This window comes from Panicum hallii, chromosome 7 (genome assembly GCF_002211085.1).
Source record: "Panicum hallii strain FIL2 chromosome 7, PHallii_v3.1, whole genome shotgun sequence".
In the NCBI taxonomy this organism is placed as follows: Eukaryota; Viridiplantae; Streptophyta; class Magnoliopsida; order Poales; family Poaceae; genus Panicum; species Panicum hallii.
The window spans coordinates 45,684,242-45,711,544 of record NC_038048.1 but is presented as its reverse complement, the minus strand read 5'-3'; the positions used below and the strand labels follow the sequence as shown (position 1 = coordinate 45,711,544).

At 50.5% G+C, this 27,303-nt stretch overlaps 1 protein-coding gene and 2 pseudogenes across 1 annotated transcript; 2 read left to right on the top strand and 1 right to left on the bottom strand.

Annotated features, from left to right (window-relative positions):
• Positions 1 to 3,192: 3,192 nt before the first annotated feature.
• Positions 3,193 to 7,158, bottom strand: LOC112900889 (putative F-box/LRR-repeat protein At3g49150). The gene is made up of 4 exons (XM_025969667.1): positions 6,201 to 7,158; positions 5,170 to 5,276; positions 3,389 to 3,700; positions 3,193 to 3,204 (listed from the first exon to the last, which is right to left on the bottom strand). Exons 1-4 carry the CDS (start codon positions 6,268 to 6,270, stop codon positions 3,193 to 3,195), a joined length of 501 nt encoding a protein of 166 aa, XP_025825452.1. The 5' UTR covers positions 6,271 to 7,158.
• Positions 7,159 to 9,770: 2,612 nt separating this feature from the next.
• LOC112900888 lies at positions 9,771 to 10,341 on the top strand (annotated as a pseudogene).
• Positions 10,342 to 11,127: 786 nt separating this feature from the next.
• On the top strand, positions 11,128 to 12,521 carry LOC112900887 (annotated as a pseudogene).
• The last annotated feature ends 14,782 nt before the right edge of the window (positions 12,522 to 27,303 follow it).

Below are 27,303 nucleotides of genomic sequence, written 5' to 3'. Positions count from 1 at the left end.
GCCAAATCGATCCGGGTGGAACAGGCCATGTTCCGGGCCAAAACAAACAAGGCCTTAAGGATCTCCGAAAAGCCGGCAGCTCCTCCAAAAAGCGGCTCATGTAACCGAGAAAGGCCGAGCCAAGAAGTTTGTGGCGAAACGACCATGTGCCGCCTGCCCGAATGATCGCGACGGGGCCAATCGTGCGGCGTAATGCTATTCACAGTAGGAGTTTCATAGGATGTTTTATAGTATTAATTAGCCTGTCACATCAGCAATTTAGATGACATGGCACATCATTTAAGAAGTAAGAGTTTCATAGAGTTTCATGAGGATGAAACTATGTTAACCCATTTTCAAGAACTTGGAAACCGTGTGAAACCTCCATTGAGAGTGTTTTATTTCATCTTCACACAATTGACTAAATCCTATTGGTTATTTATTTGCAGCATTTAAGTAGTATATTGGCATATGAAATAGTGAGATGAAACTCTCTATTGAGAGAGGGTATTTCATCCTTCTATAAAGTTGACGTGGCATTTTTGGAAACATGGATATGAAACCCCCATTGTGATTAGCCTAACCGAACTCGTCGAGGTGATTCCCCAACTTTGGAACAGTTTGTCGGGTTCCTCCTCCGTCGAAACTATTTGACGTCTTGCTCTTCGATAGAGCTTCAGCAGAAGATACTAAAGTAACTAACTAGAGCAAGACATGATGTCCATAGGTAATGTGGAAACTCCACTCTCCAACCCATAGTTTCCTCGGTTTGATCATGCAAGAGATGGAGGTTCGACGACAAGCGCGTGAGGGCCGGACGGCCAATCCAGTTTCTTAATGTATCTTTCTAATTTGAGTTTGAGTTCTAGCTTTTATGTAATCACAGCCTTTGTAAGAACTGTATTGCTTCTCCTTTTTTTTTAAAAAAAAAACCCATAGTTTCCTAAGGTGGGTCCCCAAGTTCCTGGTGAGCGTGAAGCAAACACGCAGCTCCTCGTTTCTTCTCTGCTCTTCTTTCCAATCGGAAAAACAAGAAGCCCAGCCATCCTCAATCCTCTCTCCATCGATCTCTCCCTTATCTCCTTCCAAATCCGAACAGCAGCAACAAGCACCACGAATTTTCCTTCTCCGTTGATCTGCTCCATTGAGCAATAGCAGAGCAAGTCACAAAATTAATCCACCTCCAGCAGCTGCAGCATGAATTGGATCCGTAGAAAGCTGCAGCACGCCAAACTCCAAAATCACGAATTGGATCTCTCTCGCTTAGGACCAAGAGCAGCACGAATTGGAGCCGCGAGCAATTTTCTTGCCACGTCAAATTTTTCTTATGTGGCACACTAATTAATGTTATAGATATCAGCTGAGGTGCAGGCAAGTATTACAAAGGTGAAGTAGATGAGTTGTAAGAGTTACCACATCAGATTTATAATGAGTTGGACCAAAGAGAAGAGAAGAGAGAAGAGAAAGCAGGATGCACTAGGGTCAGCAATTAATGATTTAGTATAGTCTATAGCCACACTACATATGAATGGACTGTATATGATATGGTGAAAATATACAGTCCGCTGTTAGCTAACCACGCTGTATTGCTTTGAGACGTGAGATCGGGTCCGGGTTCGCAGGGCAAGATGAACTCTGGTTGGCGATGTTGTGGACCCAAGTCCCTAGGGTTTAGTATAAATTCGAATTAAATTCTACAAATTTATCAGATCAATCCTCTCCTTCCAAACGTCCTCAGAAGCACAGAAAAACTGGTACTCTGTCTAATCTAGAATAAATGATGTTTAGGACTTAATTTTTAAACAATAGCACTTTAAACGGTATTATAAAATACAATTTGAATACTAGAAGTAAATATATTTTGAAACGGAGGGAGTTAGCTTTGTGCTGAACATAATTCAATTAAGAACAGCGGGAGTACATATGATACGAAACAGGGAGTGAGGGATCGGCGGATGGACCTTAAGAACAGCGGGAGTATATATGATACAAAATTATGATAACACAAAGCACAAGAGTGTAATACCACAGGACCTAAACAATGAACAGTTATGACAAATGACACACGCAACACTGCACAGTTAAATACTGGACACTACCCAAATAACAAAGTGATTATAACATATGCAACATTGCACAGTTAAATATTGGATGCTATCATATCTATAGAATGACACCGTCTACAAGGCTCCCCAACATTTATCTTAACTGTAGAGGGAACTCTTTCCAGGATGTACCTTTTGATGACCCCAACCGCTTTATGTGCTTCTAAGATCCAATCCCTGCTGATGGACCAGCATTCACCGCTTTTCTTAACAGCACACCTACTAATTTTATCATCCTCCTCCTCATTATATACAGTGTCCACCGTCAGACTTTCAAGTGATGTTGCTACCTCCAGAATATGACATGTTAGCTCAACCATGCCCTTTGCAGAGAAGAATCCATTGATGCGCACCTTCCTGAGCCTGCAATGCTTGTATTTAGGAATCTGCCTCATGTGTGCGTCATCCCCAGAATCATGCTCCATATCACCCAGATGTCTAATCTACACAGGATCAATATTGAATTAAATGGCTACACACCAGATACTAGATATCTTTGTAAGAAGAACAGTAACTTACACTTAAAAGGAAAGTCTCCAGTTGAGGAGAAGCATCCAGAAACGAAACCAGTGACAAAAAATCATAGGCTGGGGACCAGCTGTCATAAAGGATAGAAAGAAAAATCTTCAAGTGCTTGAGGTGGAGGAATTTGTCAGCTACCATTGGTGTATCAATCATCTGTACAAAGGTGACCCGAATGAGCTATATTCGTGAGCATGACAAGCGTATATGTCATCACACTGGTATCAATATTGTGAAGTTTCAAAGTATACCTCACTCCTCGAAGATAAGATAAGAGTTTCAAGATGTGGAAAAACAGAAGGGAGCTTGGTAATAGCATAACTAAGAATGTTGGGCTTAAATGAAAAGCCCACAATTAGGTTCTTCACTTGTGATGATATTCCAAATGACATTTGTACCGGGTCACCAATTAACTTAAAAGTGGAGAGGTTTGGAGCTGCACTCTCTATCACTTGCAGCATTCTGCACCAAGTCAAATCCACGAAGCTGAGCCGCTCCAGACAGAATGGTATTTTTAGACAAATTAGCTCATTGCATTGTCCGAGCATCAACTTCTCCAAAGCAAAAGTATTGGAAATAAGACACCCTAACTCATCCCCTGTAATAGACACTTTGTACAGATCTAGTTTTGTCAGGCTTCTCAAGCAATCAGATCCGCTTGTGGGCCGGAAGGCGCAGTAGGTAAGGCGAAGATAAAGAATTGAGTTCCCACACCCATTATGTAAAATTGAGCATGGGAAGTTGTACTCTTCCATATATTTTGAATGCAGTGTAAGGTTTACTTCTTCAATCCCTGGTGTGATAGCATTCTGGAGCCAACTAGTGAGATGACAGCTGCTGACATTGCGATAAAGAGGGACTGCAAGCTTGAGTATCTTCACGCCAGTGCCAGAGTGATTTTTCAGAATGTGGTCAACTCTGTTAGTGAAATCCACTCCTGTCTTTTGGCCTTCCATTTGTTTCAAGCCCAGTGCTTCCTCAGTGAATGTGAGCTTGGGGTAGCGCCTCCAAGAATGTAGAAATGTGTAAGATACACAAGCAGAACGGGCAGAATCTCGGAGTGGCAACAGGGAATGTATATGGCACCAGATATCCTGCACAAGTATTGAAAGCACCGGTCAACTCTGGTTTTTAGTGGCAACTGATTTTCTTCATTTCTTTTTTCTGTTAAAGGATAATGGAGCCATATGGATTCAAATTCTAGGTGATCGTCCATGTTTGTGCAAAATGTGCTGCATCGCAGAGGAAGATAAATGCACTGGAATGCAATTTTGGTAGGTAAGTTCAGCATGTGTATAAAACTTCCTTTTTTTTTCTTGCGGATGATGTGTTTCTAGAACGTCCCTTAGTAATTAGTACGATCAACTAATATCACTACATGGTCAACAATATCGGTTTCTTTTCTGTAATATATTTACACCTGAAGTAGTCAACAGTACAGGGTTTTTGTTCATCTGTACCAACCAAGAAATCAGGGATCAGGCATTACACAATTGCATGCCATAAATAACTAATCTCATGTAGCGAAAAGAAAAGGAACTATCATTAGCTTCCGCATTGGTGCAAAATATTCAATAATATTTAAATGACCTTCCTAGCAGCTACATACATGGCATAGAACTTGGTAACCACCCCCCAGTATGAGGTCATAGACATTAGAACACAAAAAAAAAAATCCTGAACACTAGAAATGCACACAGTAAGCATAATGACACCTTATTTTCTCTTGTGGATACAGCACAAGACCTCAAAACTATCGTGAGGTAAGTAAGTAACTCTCAAGTTCACAATTGATCCCTTTCCCATCAATACACACACGACCATGGTCTCGCTCACTAATACAGCTAGCCTAGTCTTGTTTGTTGGCGACAGTCTTATGATAGATTTCCTTCAATTTTCGCATGAGGTCATGCAGGCATTGTGGAGAACAAGGTAGGAAGGTACTTTGGCCCTGATCAAAAGGATATGTGCATACAGAGAAAAGTTTCAAAAATAGCTCTTTTACTAGGCTACCAGATAGTGTTCACATACTCTGTATGACTACAATACTTTGACGATAAGTACAATCTACTCTTAAAACTGGCTACTCATAAGTAGGCGAAAAGAAAATGTTCCATGTTTATTGCAATTCTGTTATAGCTTAATAGAATAATCAAGTTCCTTGGAAAACATCTGTAAAGTTTACTGGTTCAACTAGAAATGCTAGGCCCATTTTCTGGTATAAGTAATAAGAGAAAGGTTTCATGGGGAAATGATGAATTGAGCAATCAGAATGCAGAAAGGGAACTACAAAGCAAAGCCGTACTACTCCTTGACCATGTAATCAAGGACTGTTAAAGTACTGCCAGGTTAGCTTTCAATGATTTATGACCATATGCCAGGTAAACTCTATTTTAATGGTTACCATGTAACTAAACTCAATTGGTTATTGAGGAAGCTATAGCATAGTCTTCACTATAGCAGTAACAAACATGTAATACCTACCATAGGCCCACCAATTAGCAGTCATAAAAAAGTTCTACTTGCAATATAAGCTTTGCATTATCAACATGTTATGCCATACCTCAGGAAGGTCTGGCCCTGAATATCTCGACATTTCACCACTCTGAGATTGATCAATTTCTTGGCAGAGTGATTCATTTTCTTGTGACACTGAAGTAATCAATCCATCTGCAGCAGAACATGCATGTTACTGAATAGCACAGATAATAACAGAAGGAAACAACCAAGTCAAGTATACAAACTCACAGGCAGCAATCCGATTTATTCCTATTATCAAAAATTTGCAGGAACACTAATTTATTTACTAAAAACCCACATCGTTCGAATTCAAGAAAAAAAATTATAACCGACCATCAATATTATGTGCAAAAATACTGCAAACCCGTCAAGCACAAGATGGAGGAGCTAACCAGTCGGTGGGATCAACCACCTTCACTCTCTTCCCTCTAAGGCTCATCTCATAATATATTTCTGCTAAACAAGGCATTGGCTTCCCAGCTACCTTTGGATGGTGAGCTGTTAGCCCACCGTGCCTCAGCTGCTTCTCAAATCATGAAACCTTCACTGCAGTGCTGGCTTTTCTCGATACACGACTACCATTACGAGAACCACCCCACTATTTTTTATGAGAATATTATCTTCTTTAACTTCGGAATCACCTCCCACCCCACTATTTTTTATGAGAATATACACATCTGAACACAAAATGAGTGTGGTTGAAAACCGACTCTACTCAAAACAGAATAAGGAGCAATCATGGCTAGTCGATATCCACCAAAGTAAGGTTTTGGGCTTTAAAAAGAAACATAGTAAGATATTAAGGTCAAGTGAACTGCTGATAGCCGGCTTATACCAATCTAATTGACCCAGTTTGCTCCTCCTTCAGAAGGTTTTTTTTTTCTACCAGCCGACACCATAAAAAGATAATCTTTGCAAGGAAGAAGCGTATAAGCAGCACCAGAGGCTCGTTCCATAGGTTAATGGAGCAATACTACGCAGATCAGACTATATTTCAATTCAGGCCATGGACACGGCGAATCAGAAGAGGAATAACAGAGTGGCAGAGGAGGTGGGGGCTGAGAGGTGACTTACTGCGGACTCGCCTGCGACGCCTCCGCTCCTTGTGCTTGAACATGAGGCGATTCAGCGACACCATCCCCATGACACCGGTACGGAGGGCACGAAGGCCGCAGCTGGCCGAACTCAGTTTGCCCGCCCGTCTCTGTGTGCGGGAGTGTTTGTGTGCTTGTTCCTCCTCTAGATCTATCTGTCCCGCCCTGTCGCGCGCTCTCGTTTTCGATTCGAAATCATCCGAAACACGGAAATAGCTGAAGAGGGCGCGAGGTGAAGAATCGAGTTGGAGCCGCCGGGGTGGGGAAGGAGAAGGGTAGGTCTTCCTTTTCTTCTCCTATGGCTATGGGCTATGGTGAGTCGGGAGCAAACCGGGCTCTGGAATGTGCCGTCGAACGAGGGGACCAAACCAATCCAACGTAATCTTGAATGGGCCACCATCTGTTGTGTGGGCTCACTTGTCTCGGCCAGAACAATCTGGTGGGCTGGGCTGGCTATCTAGTCGGCTTCGCGTATGGACATTATGGCCGACTTGGTGCTTTTGTCGAGTCAGGTCGGGTTCATCGCTAGGCCCACGATAAGATCAAGGTTCCACGTTACCATCCTTCTCTAATATCACTAGTCTTTCTTTCTGTATGCCACCACTGGTCTTCTACTCTATCACTCCACCCCGCGCTCTCCTGCTACTACCTGGCTGCCGGTGGCGAATCCAGATATTAATAGACATTATTTTCTCTTGTGGATACAGCACAAGACCTCAAAACTCACCAAGAGTCGTAGCCGCAGGGAAGATCAACATCGTGTTGAGGCTGAACGGCTTGGCGGCGAGACGAGTGTTGGCGATGGAGCCCTCGGCTGGCGTGTGTTGCAGATTGATGCTCGCTCGTTGGCGGCGGTGGCTGCTGCTCGTTGGCGCAGCACTTGCTTCCTTCGTTGACGACGGCGAGGTGCAGCTTGCAGCGGCGTCTGGACGTGCAGGACTCCTCGTCGACGGCGGCGGCGGCCGGGTCAGGGGGGGGGGGACGCGCGCGGCGGGGCCAGCCGGAGCGCGCGGGCGGCGGGGGGCTGGGGGCGGGCGGGCGGGCAGTAAGTGGCGGCTGGATAAAACAGTATGGGCTAGTTCGCGACGCAGGGCACAACTATTTTCGTCGGCTTCAACCAGGCTAACGAAATTAAGTTAGTTTCGTCGGTCCAGGTCAAGTCGACGAAAATAAAACATGTAGTTTCGTCGGTCCTGTTGAAGCCGACGAAAATAGGGACTTAGTTTCGTCGGCCCTTTTCAGGCCGACAAAAATAAGGCAATTTTGTCGGTTTGCTTAAGCCGACGAACTATTTAACGGTTTTCGTCGGCTTTCCGCAGGCCGATGAAATTGAGTTGTTTTGGTGCAGCGTTTCCGATCCAGTAGCGATATGCTTGCAAGATTATTCTTCGCTTCTCTCGCTGCCATGCAACGGGACAAGTCCTACAATTAGCAATCTTCTGTTCTTCATCAACGAGAAAATAGCTTAGACCCCAAAAATAGTCTTGCCCTTCATGGAATAATTATAGCCGTGTCACATCGGGAAAATCGGTCGTACGATTCGTAGCCATTTCCTTCAGAGAATACCGTCGCTATACAATCTTAATATAGCTGTGTCACCTCGGGGCAATCGGTCGTACGGGCCGTAGCCGTTTCTTTCCGAGGATACCGTCACTATGCAATCTGAATATAGCCGTGTCACCTCGAGGAAATCGATCATATGAGCCGTAACCGTTTCCTTCCGAGGACACCGTCACTATGCAATCTGTCGGTATATACAGACAGGGGTACCTCCTGCTAGGGTGTCCAGGCCCTTAAGAACTCACAAATACGTAATCTCCCCCTTGCCTTCTGGGGGACGTGGCATACGACCAGTGCCTGACAGCTAGGACCGTGGTCTCCGGACCCTCCCCGAGCTGCCCCGGGTCAGGGGTCTCTGCGTCCCCAGGAAGGTTGGAAGAGCCCTCGGGTAGCTCCTGCGGATCCAGTCTCCTCAGGGAGGTCCGGGGGCATCACGTGTGGTGGTCCGCCCATCACAGGCCAGCCCGCTCCGACCGGCCTTGGGGGGCCGAACCCCCCTTCCCCCAGGAAGAGGTCCGGCGCTGCCATGTGCCGTCCTGCGGAGGGAACGGGGTTGGCCCTGCCGCGTGCCTGCGGCTGGAGGCCCCTTGCGGGTCACCTCTCCACCTACCAGCATTTAATGCGGTAGCTGGGCCGGGCGCGCCCAAGTCAAAAAGAGCAGCCTGCCACTGACACACGGGGCAGGTAGGCTGACACCACGGTAAGACCGCCTGTTTCCAAGGCGGCGCGTCGTATCACCGTGCACAGTGCGCGGACTGTGTACAGTCCTGTCACGGCGCTGCGTGCGTGATGATGGCCTGTAATGGGAGAGCCAAGGCGTGCGCTGCGACAGTGCGCACGCAACAGGTCAGTGTTGTTTCACCGCCTGACAAGAGGTTACATCCCAACAGTGACAGCACGGCTTCACTGTTGGGCAACGCTGACACCGAACACTGAGCAAGACAAGGCTGTACACGGCCGTATCCTAGTTGTGGATACGCACATCAACTTCCCGATTGTGAGGACTACGGAGAGGAACTGGAGATGAAGATCTCCATATCTCTCATAGAACAAGCTCCTATTGGCCGGACCCATATGTCGGGGTCCCGCTCAGTGTAAGCACTCCCTTTGGACTATAAAAGGGAGAGTGCATTCGTTAGATAGGGAGGTCAGGTCCATACACACGAACTCAAGTCCAGACTAAGTTCGACCCGGGATTACACAGTCAATACAACTCCCAAGTGGACGTAGGGTGTTACGCTCCGGCGGCCCGAACCGCTCTAAAATCCTAACGTTCTCCCTGTGTTCATCCGCACACCGATCGAGCGCTCCTAAGTCTCCTCCAAACCCATCCTTAACTAGGATTAGGCGGGTGCTTTCCGCCACCCGGCTGGAGAATTCCTCCGACACAATCTATCTGAATATAGCCGTCGAACATCGTAACACAGCTGTAGATGGAAAAAAGTTTACATATTTTTCTTAGCGTCGCTCACCAAGAGTCGTAGCCGCAGGGAAGGTCAACATCGTGTTGGGGCTGAACGGCTTGGCGGCGAGACGAGTGTTGGCGATGGAGCCGTCGGCTGGCGTGTGTTTCAGATTGATGCTCGCTCGTTGGCGTCGGTGGCTGCTGCTCGTTGGCGCAGTACTTGCTTCCTTCGTTGACGACGGCGAGGTGCAGCTTGCAGCGGCGTCTGGACGTGCAGGACTCCTCGTCGACGGCGTGGCTTCCAGGTGCAGCGTGCGTTTGGCGTTCGGCGTCTCTGCAGCGTATGGCCTTGGCGTGCGTGCGTGTGTCTGGCTTGCGTCGCCCCCTGTCTCAGTTCAGAATTCCAACCCTATGAAATTCGTCTAGGAACTGACAGGTGGACCAGCATATCAGGAAGCAGTCGGACTCTCGGTATTTGCTGAGATGGAGCTGTATGCGGGTGCCTATGCAAACTAACCGGATTTATTTCCAATGTGTTTAAACGAATCTCCACCAGCCTTCTAGAATCCATCTAGCATGTAATCCATGCTCTCCTCCCGTAAGCCACCCAACAGCTTAATCTGGGTTTTATTTAGCCAAGAAGAAGTGGGGCCCACATATCATGGGCTCAACCATAATTTCTACGTTCTAAGAAATCACTCAGGTGCCGGCGTGAAAATACTCAAGCTTGTAATACGTGATCATTACAAGATCAATAGTTGGCTCGAAAATGCTATCAACACCTGGTATTGAAGAAGTCACCCTTAAGCTATCTGCAAAATATAGAGCGAAGCACGAGTTCCCGTGCTCCATTTTACTTGATGGGCGTGGAAACTCTATTCGTTATCTTTGCCTCTCCTGTTGTACCATGCGGCCGACGACATTTGGATTTGATTGCTTGAGAAGCCTGACAATGGGGATGAGTTAGGAACTAAGGTATTGCAACGAGCTAATCTGCCTGAAGATACCATTCCGTCTTGAACAGTTCAGCTATCTGAGAGTATTTGAATGCAATATGCTGCAAGTGATAGAGAGCACAGCTCCAAACCTCTCCACCGCTGACTTCTTCTATTCGGTGAACCAGTACAGCTCATACTTGGAGAATCATCACGAGTAAAGAATCTAAAGGTGGAGTATTCATATGAGCCCAATGCTGTGAATTATGCCATCACCAAGCTTCCTTCCATTAGGTGTTCTGCTAGAAAATTCGGTAAATGCAGGTCCATCAGTAACTGTATGGTCTTAGAAGCGCATAGCGTCATCAAAAGATACATGGTGAGAAGAGTCCCCTCTACAGTTAAGTTAAATGTTGTGGAGCCTTGTAGCAGGTGCCATGTTATATTGCTATAGATGCCGAGCTACTATAATATAATTTAGCTCTGCAACGTTGTATATTACGTATCATGTTACACAACGCCTATGTTCCTGCTAGCTGTGGCCGTTCAACCTCGCGCGCCACCTGCGCTCCGGGAGGTCGCGTCCTTCTACGACGCCGAGCTGCGGCCCTACGCGAGCGGCTGCCGGCGACGCCGGGCCGGGGAGCCAGCAGTAGCATCGAAGGGAGCAGGCGGCGGGGATTTCTATTTGTCACTTCAACTAAAGTTCATCTAAATTTTATTATTTTCATCATACAACATTGTCATTCTTGTAAACTTGTTGAACTGAGCCAAATAGGGGCAAATCTAACGGTCATTGGATCGAAAAGCTAACGGAATATCATATAATATAAGGTACAAAATTTAGACCGAGTGTCAAATGCGAAAATGTAAAAATTAAGGATCAAATAAGAAATCATTTATTATATTAATATCAAATAGGTAATTTTCTCCGGAATAAAAGGGGATTCGAATCCCCCACCCAGTTCGCCACCGCCTGTCTTCTTCCTCCACCAGCCCGCGGGGCAGCAGCAACCAGCAAGTCCTGACGGGTCACGGCTCCCACCCAATCCCACGACGCCATGGCCCCGCCGCCGCCCAAGTCCCTGCCGGACCTCCACGTGGACACCCAACGCCTGATCCTGAGCCGCATCCCCTGCAGCGTCGACCGCGGCCGCATGTCCCTCGTGTGCCGAGCGTGGTGCGACATGGTCCGCAACCAGCGTAGCCTGGTGGGGCGCCTGCTCCCGCGGCCGCTCCCGTAGCTGATAGCTCCTCCTCCGCGCGCCCTTCCCCGTCGTAGGCTCCACCCGGCCGCCTGCGTCCTCAGCGGCTGCCTCGCCCACCACTACCTCAACGTCGTCCCGTCCGACGCGCGCTGCATCGGCTCCCACGACGGCGCCTGGCTCCTCGTCGACACCCGCGAGCCGCATGCCCACAACAGGGCCGGCGGTGCCGTCCGCGACCTCCCGCGAGAGCTCCTGCGCTGGACCAACCCGTACGTCCACAGGATGGTCATCCACGCCGCCGCGCTCTCGTCCTCGCCGGACGACGCGAACTGCGTCGGCGCCACCATCGTCACAACCTGGCGGGACCCGGCCCCGGGCGCCGGCCCTCCACCTCTGCGTCGCGTTCTGGGATGTTGAGGACGTCCTCTACCTCGACCACTGTGAAGCCTTCGTCTTCGTCACCCAAGGAGAACACCTTCGCATGTGCAAGCCAACCCTGAGTCAGGAAAACATGCTGACAACAGAGTGGAGGACGCAGCGCTTCTGTCCCGGTGGGCGCCACTACGACCAGGCCGTCCGCGCTCGCTACGTACCTCGTCGTTTCCGACGAGGAGCTTCTCATGTTCGTGAGGTTCACACCTGAACCTAATCAACCGACGTCCAGTTTCAAGGTGTTCCGGGCGGCTGAGCGGAATGTGCCTGACGTCTAAGCCGACCGCTTCCCCATTGATCGGTACGTACCCCCGGGCATGGAGCGAGCTGGACACGCTGGGTGGCCGGATGTTGTTCGTCGGCCCTGGCTGCTCCAGATCCTACTACGCGGATCAGTACCCGGGCTTCAAGGCCGGCATCTACTTCTTGGATGATGGCGAGTTCTACGAGGATGCAGTGATCTTCGGCAACGGCAATGGGAATCGCTACCCTGCAGCGACAACGGGAAGTGGTCAGAAGGTCATGTCCAGCTTCCCGAGATCAAACCCATCGGGCCACGCTGCTCCAGTTTTGGCTTCTCCCTTGAGGCGGCGCCTTGTTTTCATGAGTTAATTAGTCTGAGATCGTGTTAATCGACGTGCTGCTGGTCGCGTAATATTCAGGGTGAGGTTGTTGCAATGTTCAGAGTCAGATAGTGCCCAAATGCGTTGTGGGTATTCTATCTGTTCTTGTCAACTGAATGCAGAGCAGAATTGAATTGGATTTGCATGTTTGTACAGTTGAGTTTGAAAATGTGTTTGTTAGTACACTGGTTTTTCCTTATCTTTATACAGCTTGGAACTGAAGTTGCAAGGATGCTAAACTAATGTTAGTTTCTGATTGCAATATCCAGAGTTAGGAGTAGCTGCTGATTGCACTATTCGCAGTGACAGTTTCTGATTGCAATATTCAGAGTTAAGTAGTTTCTGATCGCAATAGTTTCCGATTTTCCAAAAGGCCGCATGCTGCACGCATTGTTCTGGTCCTCCACCTTTTGTGACAACGTCCATAATCCAAAAATACTTGACGAGACTTAAAATTTATCCAAACCGTCACAAAGTGCTGGGTTTATTTGGCTTCAAGGCTCCGATAGGCCATGCCATATTTTGGGCGGCTAGCCCGACCTGCCTAAGCAGCCTAGCTAGGGACATGGCCAATACCGCGTCAATTTTGAAACTGCAACTGGGTTACCATTCTCGTGATGAGTTTCATTTCGTTTTTTCTCTCTCCAAAAGTAAGATGTCATCTAAGATGTTTTGAGATGATAAACGAAAGAAGATTTCCAATGTACAAATTCATCTTACGGTTTCATATGGTTTCATATTGCGCGAGATGTGATTGGACGTAATTATATGAAATTGAACTCTCTAGCTCCCAATGCAAGTTTCAACAAATTTTATAGTCTTAGTGACATCTAATCCCACTCTCTCTTTATCTCTATCTATCTACATAATTATCTTGCTATATCACCATACATGTGGATGTGTCACCTTATTTAACGTGCACGAAGCCATTCTAATCTCAATCTGGTCTACAATAAAAATCGACAAATCAATCCGTATTGGCTACTTTTCCCATTGATGATTCCCAACAATATGGTATCCACATGTTTTATGCGCAAACAAAGTATTTTATTAATATTTTTACCGATTTGGAAAGATTCTTATCCAAACATTTTTTATATGACCACATTTTGGTTGTATTCTAACTTTAGCGGTAACCATAATTTAGCTTGGTACGTTCGCTAGAGGTGCAAACCAAACACGTCCTATATTGCTGATAGCCTATGTGAGCGGGGACTCATAAGCTCTAGTCCAAAGGTTATATGATGTGTTAAAACTAAACAATTTTCTTGATTTTTTTTCGAAGAAACACAGCACGAGGCCACGAGCTCTTCCTTTACCGTCTTTTCGTTAAAAAAAATGAAAAGCAAAACGTTCGACGCCGGCGCGCCGCTGGATGACGTGCCTCTCACGTCTCACCTCGCAGACACGTCCAACGCGTGCTCTCCTGAATACATCTCAGCCGTTAGCTCGAAAAGCATCCGACGGTCGGGCATCCCGATCACATGGATCGAGACCTCGCTTCCCCCTCCCCCGGTCCCCCCTCCCGGTCTCCCCCTCCCCCTCCCCTTCGCCGTTCCTCGGCTTACAAATACCCCTCACTTTTCCGTGAAGATCCAATTCCAGTAGGTGCAGCAGCCATGACGTTTGCCTACCACGTGAAGTGCCTAAAGGAAATCCAAGACATACTCCGTGACCACAAGAGAGATGAGGGCGTGTCCATCACCTTCACCGGCCGCCTCGCCTCCATCGCTGAGGCGACGGGCATGTGGCGCCTGCTTCAGGACATGGAGCACCAGGGCTGGGATGTCGAGAAGAGCTCGCTGGAGCCGTTCACCTACATCGACAGCGCGATCGGCCGGTGAAGCGTCCCCCCATCAGGGAAGACTTAAAAGTGTTAATTTATCAGTCCCAGGAGGCTGATAACACTTTTATTACAACAGATGGTACATCACCGTACAACTCTTCGCGGTAATGGGCAGTGAAGCGCCACTATCGCGAGGATTACAACTAAAACCCACACCACTACACTAGTTCGAAAAGAGGATCATCAGAGTCTTGCGCCATGCGGAATCCAACGGTGGCGTCAACCACAGGCAAGACTGGGTGCAGGACGAAACCCTACTCGTTGTCTTCGGGGACGTAGTCTGGGTCTTCCACTGTAAAAGTAAGAATGGGGTGAGTACAAACGTACTCAGCAAGTTCAATCATACCCACGGAGGGGTTATAACAGAATTTAATGCACAGGGTAGTCCAAGGATAAGGTTACGGTTCATTTGCGGAAAACACAGTTGTATGCAGGGGTTCATTTTTAAAGCACTTTTCAAAACAAGTTTTCCATTACCAAGGGGCACACGATGTTGATTCACACGGATCCAAATTTTAAACTGCTACCGAACTCCCCGTCCGCCGTAGCATACGGCACAACTGCCGGACACTTTCCAAACGACTCACACATGCCCATTCATTCCCAAAGAGAAACACTAGTTATGTGACCACACCATAACTTGCCCAATACCGTGGGCACGGCTATTCGAATAGATTTTCAACTCTGCAGAGGTGTGCAACTTTACCCACAGGTGGGGTACCACAGCACGAACACCTTAGTGCCGGTGCAGATCCCATCAAAGCCCTTACCCACCTTAGCTAGACCTGACTAGCCACCACGGGATCTATCAAGGGGTCATTCGACCTATCACCGAGGTTTAACCGGGGCATAAGTCACACAGAGCTTATCCCGTCTCCTTGATCACCCGTTGCTCCCAGCTCTTCTGATGGCTATCAGACTAACTAGTGGGGTTAGGCCAAGCCGTTGCCCATACAACGGTCAAGTGGTTTGCACGACAGGAAGCTAGGTGAGACGACACATCAACTCGGTCCTTAGGGGTGACAAGATGGATATCTCCCTTCCACGCTCAACCACACAGGTACGAGCTCACCAACGGCAATTCACACAGAAATGCCATCCATCCCGTCCGACTCGTCTTTCAAAACCACATTTTTACCCTTTCCCACACACACGCATTTTCTTTATAAAATCAGGTGTTCCAGGTATGGTTATCACAACAAGGGTGGCTATCCTACCCTGGTTACGGCACGCAAAACCATGCAATTTTATAAAAACAGGCCATCGGGTTGTGTTTATAAAAACTAGGACAGAAACATGCATCAAGGGGCGGGATTGAACTTGCCATCGTCAAACTCTTGCGGGAGGTCCTGATCGTAGCACTGTCCCTCGGGTTCGGGGTCGCAGTACTGGTCCTCGTTTGCTTGGTCACGCTCGGGACCTTCCTCGTTCACTCCATGTCCTACGACACAAACAAACAAACACACAATCAAGCACAAAAACTAAAAGCTTTTATCGCTGAGCTTGAATCGGAAATAATTTAGTTACGGAGGTAGGGGTAATATTTTTGGGTGATTTCTTAATGGCACGGTTAAAACTATACTAGAAAGGGCGTGGTAAAGTTTCGGGTCGATCGGAGGTTGTTTCGCACATAAAATGACGAGTTAAAGGTGGTTTCAGGGGTTAAACGGGGTCCAGGGGCTTGTTCGTAAATATCTAAAGAGGGCAGGGGTTTATTTGCGAACCCTAGAAATATCCAGAGTATGCAAAAGGGTGTCGGGCGTATCTAAGTTTATGTAATGGAGGGTTCGTTTGTAATATTAGAAAGAACGGGGTTTCTTTTGCGAAAGGGAGTGATTAGGAGGGGTTTCTTTGGGAAAACAGGGAAACAGGAGGGGGTTTTGGGCAAAACTGCCCCCTTTCTTCCTCCCCTTGCTAGCAGGAACAGAGGAGGAGTGGGGGGGGGGGCGCCGGCGGCCAATGTCCGGTCGGCCTAGGGCCTAATAGCGGCGGGGGTGGGGGAGAGGGAGAGGGGAATGAGGGGGGGCCCATTCCCGGCCTCACCTCGGGCGGGGGCGGTGCGAGGTGGCCGGCCGACGAGAGGGGGGGCGGCGGCGGCTCGGGAGCACGGCGGGGCGGCGAGGGAAGCTTGGGAAGGGAGCTGGGAGGTGATGGCGCGGGTTGTGGGGGTGCCGAGGTGCGGGGGAGGGCTATTTATAGGCGGCCGCGGTGGAGGAGCGGTGGAGACCGGTGGGGAGGGCCGGCGAGAGGCGCGGGGCACTTTAATGGCGGCCGCGACGTGACGCCCGTGTCGTCGAGCGGCGGCGCAGGCAGCGAGGCCGGGGCGACGCGACGGTGCGGCACGTGGGGCGGCGCGCGCGCGACGGAGCAGGCGTGGCAGCGGCGGGCGACGCGTCGTCGCTGCTCGGCGCGCGCGTGCAGGCGGCGTGCGGCACGGCGGGCGGCGCGGCACGCGGGGAAAACAGGGCGCGCGTAGGCGACGCGCTGCACGGCGGGCGGCGCGGCACGCGGCGCCCGCGCGCGCGTGCGCGGGTGGCGCGACACGGCGCGGCGCACGGCCGTGCGTCGTGGCGCGGCCGGGCAGGGGCTGGCACGGTGGCTTGCGCGCGCTCGCGCGTAAGGGAGGAGGGGCCGTGGCTCAGGGCCCAGCAGGAGGGGAGCGGCGCTCGAGAGCAGGGGAAGGCCGGGAAAGGAAGAAGGAAGAAAGGAGAAAGGAAAAAGGGAGGAAGAGAAAAGAGAAAGAGAGAGGAAAGAAAGAAAATGGGAGAAAAAGAGAGAGAAAGAAGGGAGGGAGAGAGGTGTGTCGGCGCCGGTCGCGGCGGCGACCGCGGCCGGTCGGCCACGCGCGCGCGAGATTCGCGCGCTGTGCGAGAAGAGTATTGTGCCGGCGCTAATTGCGGAGGGCGGTCGCGCGTGGTCGTCGTGACGCGGTGGCGAGGGTTGAGGCGGTGCGCGTGACGGCGTGCGTGTGGCAGAGAGGGTCAGGGTTTTACGATGAATCGGTTTTTAGTCGGAACCTTTAACGCGTAGCTTAGGCTTGAAATTTTCGGGACGTTACAAACCTACCCCACTTAAATGAATCTCGTCCTCGAGATTCGGCTGGCTTTTGAACAGATGGGGGAACTCCTTCTTTAGGGCCTCCTCGCGTTCCCATGTTGCTTCTTCTATTCCATGTCTGCTCCATTGAACTCTGCATATCCGTACTTCGGAGTTTCTTGTCCTCTTAGTGACAGTGTCCAGAATTTTGACCGGTACTTCCTGGTATCGCAGATCCGGCTGTAGGTCTATGGTTTCCACCATCACATGTTCTCCCTCGGGTACTCTCAAACACCTTCTTAGTTGCGAAACATGAAATACTGAGTGTATATCTGACATTTCTTCTGGTAACTCTAGTTGGTATGCCACTGCTCCGACTTTCTTCAGAACTCGATACGGTCCAATGTATCGAGGGGCCAATTTCCCTTGTACCTGAAATCTTCGTGTCCCTCGAATGGGTGAGACTTTGAGATAGACAAATTCTCCTGGGTTGAAACTTATTTCCCGCCTCTTCTTGTCTGCGTAGCTCTTTTGTCGCGACTGAGCTGCCTTCAATTTCTCGCGGACCTCTGCTACTTTTTCTTCCGCTTCTTTTATAAGTGCAGGTCCTACTAGTGCACGTTCTCCAACTTCCGACCACATCAAGGGAGTTTTGCACTTCCTTCCATAGAGGGCTTCGAATGGCGACATGTCCAAGCTGGCTTGGTAACTATTATTGTACGAGAATTCTGCATAGTGCAGACTCTGCTCCCAATCATTTCCATAGGTCAGGACACATGCTCTCAGCATATCTTCCATGACCTGGTTTACCCTTTCGGTTTGACCATCCGTCTGTGGGTGGTATGCGGAGCTAAAATCTAACTTAGTGCCCATGGCTTGATGCAAGCTCTTCCAAAACCTAGAGGTGAATTGGGTTCCTCTATCCGAGACAATTCTGCTGGGCACCCCATGTAGTTTTACTATATTTTCTACATAAAGCTTTGCCAGCTTTTCCCCACCATAAGTGGTTCGTACAGGTATGAAATGAGCCGATTTAGTGAGTCTGTCCACTATTACCCATATGGAATCGTGTCCCTTCTGTGTTCTAGGCAGACCCACTACAAAGTCCATTCCTATCTCATCCCATTTCCAAACCGGGATAGGCAAGGGTTGCAATAATCCGGCTGGTTTCTGATGTTCGGCCTTAACCCTTTGACAAGTATCACAATGGGCCACGAATCGTGCAACATCCGCTTTCATTCCATTCCACCAATACTTTTGCCTTATGTCCATATACATTTTGGTGGATCCCAGGTGAATGGAGTAGGCCGAGTTATGGGCTTCGTCCATGATTATCTGCCGGAAGTCTCCATTCTGGGGCACACAAATCCTATCCTCGTACCATAATGTCCCCTTATCGTCTACTCTGAAGCCCGGTGCTTTGTTTTCTCCAGTTTGTTTGCGGATCTTCATTAACTCCTGATCCGAGCTTTGGGCCTCTCTAATTCTATCCTCTAGTGTTGATTGGACGCTTAGCACATGGCTGGAACCTCGAGGCACAATGTGCACATTTAATCGTGCCATTTCCTCGCGCAGATTGTCATCCTTGGGTCCATAGGATTTCCGGCTTAAGGCGTCGGCTACCACGTTCGCCTTTCCGGGGTGATAATGGATTTCCAAATTGTAGTCCTTAACCAACTCCAACCATCTCCTTTGCCTTAGGTTCAAATCTGGTTGGGTGAAGATATATTTCAAACTCTTATGGTCGGTGTAAATTTCACACTTATTTCCAATCAAATAATGTCTCCAAATCTTAAGGGCATGCACTACGGCTGCAAGTTCCAAATCGTGGGTCGGATAGTTCTGCTCATGGATCCTGAGTTGGCGGGAAGCATATGCAACGACTTTCCCGTCTTGCATCAGCACACACCCTAATCCTTGTCGGGATGCGTCACAATAAATGACAAAGTCCCGACGAATGTCCGGTAGGGTCAGCACTGGGGCGGTTGTCAACCTTTGCTTCAATTCTTGAAGACTTCTTTCACAATTTTCCGTCCAGGCGAACTTCTTCTCCTTCTTAAGAAGTTCCGTCATGGGTCGGGCTATCTTAGAGAATCCCTCGATAAATCTCCGATAGTATCCGGCTAATCCAAGAAAACTTCTGATCTCACTAACATTGGTCGGTCGCTGCCACTTGGACACGGCTTCGACCTTCTCTAGGTCCACTGCTACGCCTTCCGCGGTCAGAATGTGACCAAGGAAAGCTACTTTCTCCAGCCAGAATTCACACTTGCTAAATTTAGCATATAGTTTATGCTTCCTTAGCTTTTCCAACACTACCCGCAGATGTTGCTCATGTTCCTGAACACTCTTGGAGTAGATAAGTATGTCGTCAATAAAGACTACGACAAACTTATCTAGCTCGTCCATAAATACCTTATTCATGAGGTTCATAAAATAGGCAGGGGCATTGGTTAGTCCGAAGGACATTACGGTGAACTCAAATTGCCCGTAGCGGGTGACAAAAGCTGTCTTAGGGATGTCACTTTCTCTAATTTTGAGCTGGAAATATCCCGACCTTAGGTCGATCTTGGAAAAGTACTTGGCTCCTTTTAGCTGATCGAACAGGTCATCAATCCTGGGGAGGGGGTACTTATTCTTAATGGTAACTTCATTCAGTGCCCGGTAATCTACACATAACCTCATACTCCCATTCTTCTTCTTGACAAACAACACTGGGGCTCCCCATGGTGACGAGCTTGGTCTAATGAAACCAATTCGTTGCAGTTCCTCTAGTTGCTTCTTTAATTCTGTCAATTCAGAGGCTGCCATCCTATAGGGTCTCTTGGCTATAGGGGATGTTCCGGGGATAAGGTCTATGACGAACTCTATATCTCTGTCTGGCGGCATGCCAGGAAGTTCTTCGGGGAATATATCTGGGTATTCGCTTACTACCGGGACCCCTTCTAAGGGCTTGGCTTCCACGCTAAACACCATTGGGTCAAACTTGCTATCCCGGGTATGGCAGATCACTTGTACTCCTTCGGGGTTTGTTAGGTGTACCACTTTGTCGGTACAGCCTATGAGACCATTGTGCCGGCTTAACCAGTCCATTCCAAGGATTACGTCTATTCCTCCAGACTTAAGTACTACCAAATCTGCTAGAAAGTCTACCCCACTTAAATTGATCCTTACCCGTGGACAACCTAACTGACAATTAATGTCGCCTCCAGGCGTCCGGGTTAATAGGGGTGTTTTTAGTAGTACTGTAGGTATTTTGTGTTTTTCCACATAGCTCGAGGATATAAACGAGTGCGATGCTCCAGAATCAAATAGTACCGTTGCCAGAGCTGAGCTGACTAGATACTCACCGAGCACTACGCCCAGAGCTTCTTGAGCCTCCTGCGCGTCGATGTGATTGACGCAGGCTCGTCCAAATGATTGCTGCTTCACCTGCTGGCTGCCATCGTTGTTGCGGACGGGCACTCGGTTGGCACCGGTCAGGGCTGGTCTGGGCCCATTCACCGTGTTGGAGAAGGCCGACGTTGCCGGCTTATTCTTGGCGTAGGGGCAATTGGCGATGAAGTGCCCCGTCTCACGGCAGTTGAAACAGGCCCTAACATTGTTGTTGTCAGAGGCGGCCAGGCTTGTGTTGCTCTGCGGGGCCCTCATGGTATTCTGACTCTTAGGCTGTGCTTCAGGGGCTCGTGATCCTGTCACTTGGGACTGAGTCCTATACTGCATTGGGGCCTGGGATCTTGGTGCAGTATAGTTGGAGTTCCTCGGCTTTTGGAAGCGGTCCTGTTGGCGGGCCTTACTTTCCAGGAATTTGCGTTTATTATCCTTTCTTTCTTCAGCTTTGGCCCTTTCTGTGAGGATAGCCTTGTTCATCAGGGTGTTGAAGTCTGGATAGATCTAGGGAGTAAGCAAGGTCCGGAGTTCTGGGCTTAACCCCTTCTTGAACATATCTTGCTTCTTATCGTCGTCGTTCACTTCTTCCGGCGCGTACCGGGCCAATTCTATGAACCGGTGGGTGTATTCTTCCACCGTCATGCTTCCTTGTTGTAGTGCGCGGAATTCTTCCGCCTTGCGCTTCATAGTGGCTGAAGGGATGTGGTAGCGGCGGAACTCCCTTACGAATTCTCCCTAGGTGATGGTAGAGGCATCTTCGGCTGCGGCACAATAGTTTTCCCACCAGGATAATGCTGTTCCGGTGAGCTGGTGGGCTGCCAGAAGGACTTTATCCCGGTCCTGGCATTCGAATGGTTCGAGCTTCCTCTGAATTACTCGCAACCAGTCGTCAGCATCCAACGGGTTGCAGGATCCGGCGAAGGTAGGTAGCTTGGTCCTTAGAAAGGCCGTCAGCTTGTCGTTCATATTCTGCCCTCGTGGCTGCCGGTTAATGAGGGCATTCGCCAGAGTCTCCAGTATGAGGGTCTGGTTATGGATGATCTGCGCCAGGTCTCCGAGGGGTGGAGGTGGTGGTAGTTGTTCTCCTTCTTGACTTCCTCCTCAGTTCTGGCTTACTTCTTGTTCTCCTTGGGGAAGATCTTGTTCAACGGGATGTGCTCCGACACTAGCGGCTACGGGGTTCCGGCCACGGGAGGCCCTCGCGACGTTCCGGGGGGTCACCTGTTGATTGGGTAAATCGGAGTTACGATTTTGTGATGTTTAAGTTGTTTAATTCGTATATATAAGGCAGAATCTACCTTTTGCCGGTACCCGTATAAACAAGTAGCACACAACAAACCAGCACACAATCACCACAAACAGCAAGCACCAACCTTTTTATTACAGCAAGGGGGGGTACAGCATGGGGGTACGACTAGGTCTCGTGCTACTCAGCCAGGGTCTTGTCTTAAGGGTACGGCGCAAACAGAAAGGCTGGGGAGGGGCATCACTGGGATGGCGTCGGTCACTCTACTTGCGTGGTGTGTCTTCTTCCGGGGCGGACAGGGTGAGAGGTTCTCGCTCGCCGTCTTCTGGGTTCCCATCGGTCAGGGGTTGCATTGCAGCATCCCCTTCGTCGGCGGCAGCAGAACTTTCAGGATTCTCGGGTGGGGCTCGTGTGCTCCCAAAGAGTGATCCCCACCCTATGACGGGTGTCCCGAGTAAAACATGGTCTTCCCCTATTGCCGGGACTGGCGTCCCACTTTGGGTCCAATCTTGCATACGCCGGTCTCGGGCCTGCCTGAGGCTTTCTTGGGCGACCGCTTCGCTACTGACCGCGGCTGCGGTTCTCGCCTCGGCATGGGCGGCTCGGATCTGCTGTATCCTTACCGCGAGCTCTACTTGCTCGGCTCGATGGGTCTGCTCCCTTAGAAGGTTGGCTTGCTCATCAAAGAGTTGGTCCAGGGCGGCTAGGTAAGTAGCCACTTGGTACAGGGGGCCTTCTTCGTGGCGACGTCGCTCCAGGTTTCTCATGCGTGCTTCCCAGACTGGGGTTCTGATGGCCGGCGGGAAGAACTTCGCTGGTGTGGGGGCGAGGTGTTCTTCAAAAATCCGGCACAAATAACGGAGTGCTTTTCTGATGGCCAAGGGATAGGTGTCCTGATGTCTAAACCCTGTGGCAGTCACTCGCCAAGGCTGGATGTCGGGGTAGCGGTTACTCCTGGCGATGACCAGGATCACCCTGCAGCGGAGGGTACCATGGTGCTCGTACTCTCGGCTGTAGTACCTTAGGCGTTCTGCAACACCAAGGCCTTCCAGGGTGTTGATCAAAAGGCTGGGGAATCCAGGTGCAGCTTGGCAATCGCCCTGGGTCCATCCTTCCTCAGCCATCTGAAACAGAAACAGGGTAAACAACCTGGTACAGGTGCAAAAGGGGAGTAGATGATATTTATTATTACAACAAGGGTGGTACTGTTTTCATAGATACGTGGTCATTAGGGTAGGGTTTTAGCTAGGGGTGCTAATCCTATCATTGGGATTCTTCCTCGGTCCTGATAGAGCGCTTCTTTATTGGAAGGAACCGATCCATCTCGTTTTCGGTCTGAGTACCCTTATCCCAATGGGTTTCCATGGGTTCTTCTTCTTCTTCCTCTATCCATCCACCTATTCCGTTGCGGTTCTCGTATTCTTGCATCTGGGTTTGGAGGGCGGCTAAGGAATACTCGGCGTTTGCGGCTCTTGTCCGTTGTTCCTCCAGCTCCTGGGTTATCTTTTCAATCCCACGAATTAACTGCCTTAGTTGTGCCGCCTGTTCGCGGTAGAGGGCATCCAAGCCAGTAAGGTAGATGGATAGGTGGGAAACCGTATCTTCGAGGTCCTCTTCTTCTCGTCCAAGGCCCCTCATTCGGGCAATCCAAGTGCGTCCTCGTCCCTCAGCGGGTGGGAAAAACCCCATAGTAGTCCGCTGAAGGTGGTGCTTGTAGAGCACACGCAGCCGTCGCAGGGCTTTGCGGGCGGCCTTTCGATAGGTGTCGGGGAAGCGGAAGCCAGTGGTGGAGATGAACCAAGGATCCACATCAGGATAGCGGGTGCTTCTCTCCACAAAAACCATCATGTCGCACCGAAGGGTGCCTCCGGCGATGTACTCACAGTAAGCATACTCCGGTGGTTCCCTAATCCCAACGCGTTCCAGGCTGAGCAATAGTAAATTGGGGAGGCCAGGCTCTGCGTGGCAGATTCCGCTAACCCATCCATTGCTAGCCATCTGGAACAAGGCAAAGACCGGTGGTGAGTGTTTGTGCAGAAAGTTTCTAAACCGGGACGAGTTCTAGGGTCTGAAAAGGGGTCTCGTTCCTAGGGTCACGTCCTACGGCCAGCCTACGGCTCTGATACCACCTGAAGCGTCCCCCCATCAGGGAAGACTTAAAAGTGTTAATTTATCAGTCCCAGGAGGCTGATAACACTTTTATTACAACAGATGGTACATCACCGTACAACTCTTCGCGGTAATGGGCCGTGAAGCGCCACTATCGCGAGGATTACAACTAAAACCCACACTACTACACTAGTTACGAAAAGAGGATCATCAGAGTCTTGCGCCATGCGGAATCCAACGGTGGCGTCAACCACAGGCAAGACTGGGTGCAGGACGAAACCCTACTCGTTGTCTTCGGGGACGTAGTCTGGGTCTTCCACTGTAAAAGTAAGAATGGGGTGAGTACAAACGTACTCAGCAAGTTCAATCATACCCACTGAGGGGTTATAACAGAATTTAATGCACAGGGTAGTCCAAGGATAAGGTTACGGTTCATTTGCGGAAAACACAGTTGTATGCAGGGGTTCGTTTTTAAAGCACTTTTCAAAACAAGTTTTCCATTACCAAGGGGCACACGATGTTGATTCACACGGATCCAAATTTTAAACTGCTACCGGACTCCCCGTCCGCCGTAGCATACGGCACAACTGCCGGACACTTTCCAAACGACTCACACCTGCCCATTCATTCCCAAAGAGAAACACTAGTTATGTGACCACACCATAACTTGCCCAATACCGTGGGCACGGCTATTCGAATAGATTTTCAACTCTGCAGAGGTGTGCAACTTTACCCACAGGTGGGGTACCACAGCACGAACACCTTAGTGCCGGTGCAGATCCCATCAAAGCCCTTACCCACCTTAGCTAGACCTGACTAGCCACCACGGGATCTATCAAGGGGTCATTCGACCTATCACCGAGGTTTAACCGGGGCATAAGTCACACAGAGCTTATCCCGTCTCCTTGATCACCCGTTGCTCCCGGCTCTTCTGATGGCTATCAGACTAACTAGTGGGGTTAGGCCAAGCCGTTGCCCATACAACGGTCAAGTGGTTTGCACGACAGGAAGCTAGGTGAGACGACACATCAACTCGGTCCTTAGGGGTGACAAGATGGATATCTCCCTTCCACGCTCAACCACACAGGTACGAGCTCACCAACGGCAATTCACACAGAAATGCCATCCATCCCGTCCGACTCGTCTTTCAAAACCACATTTTTACCCTTTCCCACACACACGCATTTTCTTTATAAAATCAGGTGTTCCAGGTATGGTTATCACAACAAGGGTGGCTATCCTACCCTGGTTACGGCACGCAAAACCATGCAATTTTATAAAAACAGGCCATCGGGTTGTGTTTATAAAAACTAGGACAGAAACATGCATCAAGGGGCGGGATTGAATTTGCCATCGTCAAACTCTTGCGGGAGGTCCTGATCGTAGCACTGTCCCTCGGGTTCGGGGTCGCAGTACTGGTCCTCGTTTGCTTGGTCACGCTCGGGACCTTCCTCGTTCACTCCATGTCCTACGACACAAACAAACAAACACACAATCAAGCACAAAAACTAAAAGCTTTTATCGCTGAGCTTGAATCGGAAATAATTTAGTTACGGAGGTAGGGGTAATATTTTTGGGTGATTTCTTAATGGCACGGTTAAAACTATACTAGAAAGGGCGTGGTAAAGTTTCGGGTCGATCGGAGGTTGTTTCGCACATAAAATGACGAGTTAAAGGTGGTTTCAGGGGTTAAACGGGGTCCAGGGGCTTGTTCGTAAATATCTAAAGAGGGCAGGGTTTATTTGCGAACCCTAGAAATATCCAGAGTATGCAAAAGGGTGTCGGGCGTATCTAAGTTTATGTAATGGAGGGTTCGTTTGTAATATTAGAAAGAACGGGGTTTCTTTTGCGAAAGGGAGTGATTAGGAGGGGTTTCTTTGGGAAAACAGGGAATCAGGAGGGGGTTTTGGGCAAAACTGCCCCCTTTCTTCCTCCCCTTGCTAGCAGGAACAGAGGAGGAGTGGGGGGGGGCGCCGGCGGCCAATGTCCGGCCGGCCTAGGGCCTAATAGCGGCGGGGGTGGGGGAGAGGGAGAGGGGAATGAGGGGGGGCCCATTCCCGGCCTCACCTCGGGCGGGGGCGGTGCGAGGTGGCCGGCCGACGAGAGGGGGGGCGGCGACGGCTCGGGAGCACGGCGGGGCGGCGAGGGAAGCTTGGGAAGGGAGCTGGGAGGTGATGGCGCGGGTTGTGGGGGTGCCGAGGTGCGGGGGAGGGCTATTTATAGGCGGCCGCGGTGGAGGAGCGGTGGAGACCGGTGGGGAGGGCCGGCGAGAGGCGCGGGGCACTTTAATGGCGGCCGCGACGTGACGCCCGTGTCGTCGAGCGGCGGCGCAGGCAGTGAGGCCGGGGCGACGCGACGGTGCGGCACGTGGGCGGCGCGCGCGCGACGGAGCAGGCGTGGCAGCGGCGGGCGACGCGTCGTCGCTGCTCGGCGCGCGCGTGCAGGCGGCGTGCGGCACGGCGGGCGGCGCGGCACGCGGGGAAAACAGGGCGCGCGTAGGCGACGCGCTGCACGGTGGGCGGCGCGGCACGCGGCGCACGCGCGCGCGTGCGCGGGTGGCGTGACACGGCGCGGGCCAGGGGCGTGGCGCGGCCGGGCAGGGGCTGGCGCGGTGGCTTGCGCGCGCTCGCGCGTAAGGGAGGAGGGGCCGTGGCTCAGGGCCCAGCAGGAGGGGAGCGGCGCTCGAGAGCAGGGGAAGGCCGGGAAAGGAAGAAGGAAGAAAGGAGAAAGGAAAAAGGGAGGAAGAGAAAAGAGAAAGAGAGAGGAAAGAAAGAAAATGGGAGAAAAAGAGAGAGAAAGAAGGGAGGGAGAGAGGCGTGTCGGCGCCGGTCGCGGCGGCGACCGCGGCCGGTCGGCCACGCGCGCGCGAGATTCGCGCGCTGTGCGAGAAGGGTATTGTGCCGGCGCTAATTGCGGAGGGCGGTCGCGCGTGGTCGTCGTGACGCGGTGGCGAGGGTTGAGACGGTGCGCGTGACGGCGTGCGTGTGGCAGAGAGGGTCAGGGTTTTACGATGAATCGGTTTTTAGTCGGAACCTTTAACGCGTAGCTTAGGCTTGAAATTTTCGGGACGTTACAGCCGGGCGCATGGGCTTGCACACTACGTCCTCGGCATCACCAAGCCAGCCGCCGCCGACCATCCCGACTCCTCCACCGCCGTCACCGCCGAGATGCTCCACAAGTCGGTCCGCCTCTCCACTTCCATGAGCTCCCCCGACTACGGAACTGCAGCCTTCGCCCAGCGAGTCGCGGACAAGCTCCACAACCGTCATGCCAGAAGTCAGGAGGGAATCGCC